General features: G+C 39.3%; 1 protein-coding gene across 1 annotated transcript in view; it reads left to right on the top strand.

The window, feature by feature from the left end:
• The window catches only part of KIAA0368 (KIAA0368 ortholog), a gene marked incomplete at its 5' end in the record, with an annotated part of 61,681 nt that overhangs the window by 8,811 nt on the left and 45,367 nt on the right, over positions 1-7,503 (top strand). The window contains 3 exons of the mRNA XM_010135474.1: positions 4,449-4,565; positions 6,146-6,264; positions 7,454-7,503. The exon at positions 7,454-7,503 is cut by the window's right edge and continues 3 nt beyond it. Coding sequence (XP_010133776.1) covers positions 4,449-4,565; positions 6,146-6,264; positions 7,454-7,503 — 286 coding nt within the window. The remainder of the gene's footprint in view (positions 1-4,448; positions 4,566-6,145; positions 6,265-7,453) is intronic.

Here is a 7,503-nt window from a genome sequence, read left to right as displayed (position 1 = left end):
AGTGTTTTGGGATTGCATAGGCCTTCTAATGGGATGTTTAGTAGAGGAATCAATGGCAGGGAAGGGATGGACTTCGGATTTGGGGAGGAGCAAGTGTGGGTCTCTAGGAGTGAGGCCCACTGGTGGGTGAATGTGTGCCTCTCCTGGTTGGACCTGGGAGTGTGGGCCTGTGGCAGCCTTCCCTCTGCTGGCCTGCTGGGCCTGGTCCTAGTTCCTTGACTCAGTGTCCTGTTTTTTCTCCTTATGCCTGTGGCTGGGAAGTGACCAAACAGTGTTGAAGATAGAATTCAATATGAACATGAAGGAATTCAGTGATGTAGCTGCCTTGTGTAGCAGGGAGCTGAACTCTGTTTATTAGCAGGTTTTTTTCCCAAGGCCTGTGTTCGTGCACTGACCTTGTGCAGCAGCAGTTGTGGGATTGCCTGAGGAGATCACTAAACCTGCTGTTAATGGCAGAAGAGATCTGCCCTGGTCTGGATTCAGACAGGAACACCTACTCGTGTTTCTTGTTCTGCCAGGAGGATGTGACCAGAAGGTGCAAATGGGGCAACAACACCTGCATAAAAGATCTTTGAGCAGCAGGATCAGAAAGCAAAGGATGAACTCTTATCCCTGCAGCTGTTCATCAGAACTTGCTGTCTGGTGACAGAGATAGACCAGAACCCTTCTGAGCAAAGTGCAGAGGGTCTGTTGGGGGCGTGACAGTGGAAAAGCAGGTTTTTATAATCCCCTTATTGTCTTGTAGAAATGGGGAAATGATCATGCCTTCACTGGATTTATGAGTAGATTTCAGAACCTCCAAGTAACTAGAACACAGATTTTTCTAAAAGTTCTGCACAAAACATGGTCCTGGTAGTATTACATGAAAGTGGATCTGCTGATATGAAGCTGTTCCACTGTGCCGAAGGACAGATACTCCAACTCAGTTGGAGGATTCTTCTGAATAACTGCTGATTATGTGTACTTGAAGCTATGAAGAAAAGCATGCAATTAGCTAGTGAAATTTCTTAGGGTATTTTCATATGATATTTTTTCCATAGACTGGAATGTGTTGTCTGGGTGTTTTTTGAGTGCTGTGAGATTGAGGAAAGAGGGAGGACTACTCCTTTGAAAATTAGATTTTAAGAGGCATCTCAAAATCGCACAGCATTCTTACAGGATATTGTAGTTTTTTGTGTTAGAATGAATGAAATAAAACTAATTTCTTCTTCCTTCTGTGTGTTTTAACTACAGATTTTTATCTATCCGAGATAATGATAAAATTCAAAGCAATTACAGCACTTCCCTGTAACTGGTATTTGTCAAATTGATTGCAGTCAGAGAAATTACCCTAAATTCTGCTCTTGCCATATCAGTGAATGGAATTTGACTCTCTCAATATTCTGTTTTCATAATAAATTCGAAATGTACCAAGAAGTCACTGATTGTGTTGATTTTTTTGTTTGGTTGGGGTTTTTTTACATAGCAAAATAATTTATTAGTGAGACATGAGAAGGGGAAGACTTTGGGTTTTTTATTCTAATGAACATCAACAAAGATTTACTGTGGAGTGTATAACCTGCAGATAAATCCATGCCATGTGCCTTTTTCTGTTACTTACATCAGAACTCAGCTTTCACATTTTCTGCTTGCTCTTACTTTGCCATTAATGTGGTGGGAAAAGCAGTGTATTTTCAAATGCTAGTTGACTTTTAAGCACAAATAACCTAGCCTTCCAGTGCTAATTTTGCCTGGTGGACAACAAAGAATGTGCCAATTTTTCAGCTGCAGCCTCAAAATTGCGTTAAGGCAGGGTAAGAAAAACAAAAGCATGAGTTTTTTTTCGAATGAGCACTTAAGTGATTATCTTTCAAATCTAATAAAGTATATGAAGTAGAATGGAAGGAGAAGGACAATATTCACCCGGTGATTAACTGTAGGCAGTGACAACACTGCCATCCCATGTCATGTTTCTCTCCAGCAATTATTGTAGTGATAGAGAAAAAACACTATCACCAACAGAGTGTGCCAATATAATTAATTGTGGTTTGCAAACTTTAAATTTACTTTTTTTTTAATTGACAGTGTAGCTTTTGATAGTATAGGTATATGAGCAAAAAAGAACATCTGTGTATTGCCAGTATGCTGCTGAAGCGTAGATCAGTACCGCTGTCAAGGCCTTCCTTTCACTGAACTTGAGAAGCAGTGTAGTTTATTCAGTACACCGGATGGATTGACTGTGCTCTAATTTGACTCTGCAGACTAATTTTCTCCTCAAGTTTATACTGCTAGAATGAAAGGAGGGAATTAAAACTCAGTTTTCTTCCTGATGCCTGAACATACTGATTTGTTGGTCTTATCCCTGCCCTTAATTTTGTGACTGTCTCAAGTCAATATTACTGCAACTTTGTAATTTGTCCTCATGCATTTTCAGATCTAGGATGTAGTCTAGCTATGTGGATAAGCTTGCAATGCCTGTTCCTTCTTAATCCGTTTGCTCTGAAAACGTAATCTGTCTTCAGACCACAGTTTGACAGATGAGTTAAATTCAAATCTAGGATGTCTTCTACCCAGTCAGTTACCCTAGCAGTGTCACACAAATTGCTAATCCGGGGTAAATTCACTCTGCTTGCGTGGGTGAGTTCCGAGAAGTATTGATGCACTGTCAGTGTTTGTGCCAGACTGGATACTATGTCACTTTATGCAGCTCCTGTGAAGCCAGCAGGAAACATAGGAATCAGTCATACTCAGAAGTGCAGATACTTGCCTGATTCAGATTAGATGAATACTGGTGGATGAGATCCGTAGTGCACTCATTTGATACGGATAATTAGAGAAGCAGGACATGAGCTAAACCCTCAGACATGGCCAAGTCCAGCCATGTTTTTTTCATCAGCCACTATGTGTATTTTGAACAGGTTCCTCAAACTCTGTTGCACTTGTATGTTTCTCTTCCTTCACGAAAATAATAGTCTTCCTCTCTAAAATAATAGAAATTTGTGACTGCTGTTAAAATAATTTTGCAGCAGCAAAATCCGATAGTTGTCAGTATTACTTAGTTTGTCAGCTTGTCTCTGGTCTCAGTCACTGTTGCTGTCTGTGTGGTTTCTCTGTATTGTATCTGGACGTTACTTTGATACTTAGTCATGGAGTGGATGCAAAGGTGATGTCTTAGCTCATATGCAGCTCAGCAAACACGGTTCTGCAATTTGCACGACAAACTTGAGTGACAGCAATTTAGCTGCCTTTTCACCATACTGTGACCGAGGTAATGAGCCATCAAAAGCACAGAACAGTGTGCCCTGGCTTTTTGACTTAAATTGCTTGAAGTCAACATGCATCTAGGACTGGCTCTGTGTGGTTTTACTGGAGCTGAGCTGACTCCATTTAATGTCACTTACATTTTGACACCACCTTGCTTGAGAGTCTGATATGGTGTGTGAGTGAGATGCAGGTGTTCAGTGTGGTTTCTCAGAACCTCTTGTTGCAGAGTGGAAGTTTTGGTAGTTTTTCAAGTTTCCCCATTCAGTTATGATATCTCATTTAATGGATATTCAAATGACACTTAATGCTATCCTAAGAAACTACTTCATGGGACTGCAGAATCATGGGATAATTCATCTTGGAAGGGTTCTCGAAAGGTTCCCAGACAAATCTCGTGCTTAAAACAGTACATTACAGGTTCAGACCAGGATCCAGAAGGTTTTGAAAAACCTCAGAGGATAGAGACTACACAAACTCTGTGGGCCTTTGCACCAGTACTTGAGAGACATCATCACGAGAAAGTGCCATTCTGCAGCTCTTGTTTCAGTGCGACCTGGCTCCTGCTTAGCTTGCTGTTTACCACGGACCAGCACCATTCCCCCAGAGTGTTGCCTGGCCCCATCTGGTGTTGCTGCCAGGGCTCTACCTGCCCAGGGCAGGGCTGCACAGTGCCCCTGCCTGACATTCTCGAGTCTCCTGTTGGCTTGTCCTGTTGCCTGATGGATTTCAGTTCTGTGTTGTTCCACTCCGAATGTAGTTTTCATACACTTCTTGATAACACTTATTGTGGGTGGGTTTTTTTCTTTAATTGTTTTTTTGTTCTGTGTAGTGAGTTTGAGTTACTCTACAGCTGCAAGATAGAGCAGCAATGCAAATTTCCAAGCTAGGCTCAGTTTTGAAGGATAGCAACCAATTGTACAGAAAAAACTGATCATCCTCAGTAACCATATCTTTCTGTTGATGGATCGTGACATGGTTTGGGATTTTTTAAGTGTTCGTCTTACCAGTGACTTGAGACATGTCAAGAGTGGTATCAAGATAATACAATAAATGATGGCTGCTATTTTCTTAGAAGTTAAATAATCAGGAAACTCAGGCCTGGTTTGTTTGTAATAGGCCTGCCTAGTTGTCTGAGGGTGATGCGTGGAGTCCAGAGTAGTAAAATTAACAGTGGTTCTTTCAAATTTTTGTTTTCTTCTTGTCAGGTCATGGAGCTGCTGGTTCATCTGAATAAGCGCATCAAAAGTCGTCCAAAAATTCAGCTTCCAGTAGAGACATTGCTAGTTCAGTATCAAGATCCTTCTGCAGTGTCTTTTGTCACTGTAAGTGTCTATTCTTCCAAGAGTAGTTGTTGGTTTACCTGTAACAAGCAGAATATTCTTTAAAGCCCCTGTGTGCAGCTTTGTCAGTTTTCCTAGCAAATATGTTATTGTCATGAGGTTGATGTTTTAAGAGATTTTTTTAAAACTGAACTTTATAGTCTGTTTGGGTGAAACTTAGTTTAATAAAGCAGACACACGATTGATTGGTCTAATTACTGATAATTATTCTTGATATTTCATGCATGCATGAATTGTTATGGCTTGAACTGTAGATAGTCTGTTCATTGTTAGCAGCTCCATTCTGCAAGCAATCCTTATCTTGATACATGCAGGGTCAGGGTTCTAAAACATTGTGCAAGATCAGAGTCTTACTTAAAATATCCGTAATTCTCCAAACACAAGAGGACCTCTATTTTTGTCTGGTTTTAGGGTCAGGACCTTAGCTGAGCAAGGAAAGATGAAAAAAACACTTATTTCCTAGATGGGGAAACTTTACTAGATGGTTTCGTTTAGTGTAGTTTAAAAGTTTAAATGTAGTTTAAATGTTATTTGTGAAACTATGAAGACAATTTTCATTTCAACTGTAGTAGACCTCTTGCATAATGAAAAAAGTGATAGAATCAAAGGGAGACTTCCTGTTCCTCTCATTTGACTTCAGTCATATGTAGCATAAATAGAAAACATGATATCTTAGAAACTGATGGAGAAATATTTAGACTTTAAACAGCAGTGACATAGAAGTAATCTCAGATTGTCTTTAAGCAAATGGGGTTACTCGGAGTTCATCTTTTAGAACTGGCAAAAGGTTTCTAGAGTGCATGTGTTCCGTAGAGCAGTAAAAGAACCATCTTATTTGAAGACAAGCTTGACATAAACTGTGCTTTTGGCTGGACACGTCAAAAATCTGTTTTCATTCCCAGTGATGCATGTTTTGTGCCATGAGGCTTCATAAAATTTTGTCAAGTTCCATCTATGAAGAAGTGTAATGCTTCCCTCTTCAACACTTCTTTCAACCAGGTCATTGAACACATAACACTTATCTCTACAGTTCTTGGCTAGATTTGGGTCAAAATGATAGCAGTTAGTTAGTCCAGTATTTGCTATTGCTCTGCTGTGCTGTCCTATCACTGGCCTCTGGATTGCATTTACAGCTTTTAATTATGATGATTAAGAAACACATTTTCAAGAGAAACCTTGCCTATGCTGCTGACTTTGTTCAATATTGCTTTCTATTTCACTTCAGAAATAGGTAAGAGAGAACATTAAATTTGCTTTCCTTGACACTGTTGCTCGGGTAAAGCTGCTTTTGATGAAATTAACAACAAATAAGAGTAGCTAGAGTGGGTTTTTTGCAGTTGTTTTCCTCCTTTTAAAGTGGAGGGTCAGCAAGACCTACTCAGAAAACCCTGAGCCTCACTTTAATAGCTGTCAGTCCAGTGTGCCTTAGAGTTAAGAAACTGGTCTTCCAAAACGTGTTGTTTCCAACACCTAATTATGTAACACACCATACAAGAGGAGTTTGAAGAACAGATGTTTCTTTTGCCCTGTTGAAATACTCTGTGTTTTTTCTATTCCTTTAGAATTTTACCATAATTTATGTTAAGATGGGATATCCCCGTCTGCCTGTGGAAAAACAATGTGAATTGGCTCCAACCCTTCTCACTGCAATGGAAGGGAAACCTCAGCCACAGCAAGACAGGTATGACTGCTTATTCTTGGAGTGAATTCTGTTGGTATCATTTTAGTAAAGTAATTTGTTTCAGTTGTTAAAAGTTGGGATCTTTTTAGGATGTTCTTGGCTTGTACAATTTGGATCAGCGATTCTGTAGTTTGGGTGGTACAAAGAATTCATATAGTCTAATGTTGTAGTAATATACAGGATCTGCTGCAGGAGCAGAGTCCCTGCATGGTAAGAGGCCTGTGTTATGATGGATATACCTGTCCGTATTGTCCATCCATCTTCATGAAATTCTGGTTTCCAGTTTAAGGCCAGACCTTCAGTAAATATCCTCTGTCCTACAACAGAAACAGCAGTAAATGTCTTAAATTGGCCACTCTGAATTGTGAGATAACCAAAATTTCTGATCACTTGAAACACTAAGTTGTAGTAAGTAAAAAAAGACTGAAGTTGGGAACTGCTGTGTACTAAGAACTTCTAGAAAACTGTTAATTATGAACCTGCTGCTTATTAACATTGAGATGGGTTTCCACCATGCTGGCACTGGAAAATGGCATTGAAATTATATCTTCGTTCACTCTACATCACTGCAACAGTGTAAATGTATTTTAAAAATTACCTTAATGAAAGGTCTTGCAGAAAAATCTTGTTTCCATTCATGACATTAGTGTGAGAATACTCGATTGTCTTCTCTGGGATCATGGCTTTGTCCTGTCCGAAAAGCAAGTACAGGAGTGAAGAGAACATTGTGAAATCTGACTAGACTGGTATATGATCAATGTATTTGTCTGTATGCACTCTTTGGTGAAGCTGAACAGTGTTGGTCAACTTCTACACTAGACAGACTCAGATTTAAAACTTCATATTTCTTATAGACGAGACAGTCCTAGACTGTATTTTATGGCATAATTACAGGGTGTTAAAAGTCTGGACAAAGATAGTGACTTTATCTCTCCAGATGTGTGTGTGCGTGCACACAGATATATGTTGTATCTTAAGAAGCACAAATCCTGTTTTATTTTCTGCCTTCCATTTTTAAGTACCTCAGGTGGCAAATAGATCACTGAATTGTGAATCAGTTTAAGTTTGTGATTTTTTTTTTTGCTATTAAAGACCAGATTTGTTGTTTAAGGTCTCTCTCTTGAATGTTAAGAATAAACAGGTGTCTTTTTTTTTTTTAATGGTTGCAGTAAATATAATTGTTTTTCAGCCTAATGCATCTTCTAATACCAACCCTTTTTCACATGAAATACCCTGCTG

This window comes from Buceros rhinoceros, unplaced genomic scaffold (assembly GCF_000710305.1).
Source record: "Buceros rhinoceros silvestris isolate BGI_N320 unplaced genomic scaffold, ASM71030v1 scaffold12034, whole genome shotgun sequence".
Lineage (NCBI taxonomy): Eukaryota > Metazoa > Chordata > Aves > Bucerotiformes > Bucerotidae > Buceros > Buceros rhinoceros.
This window is presented reverse-complemented; position numbering and strand designations above follow the sequence as displayed.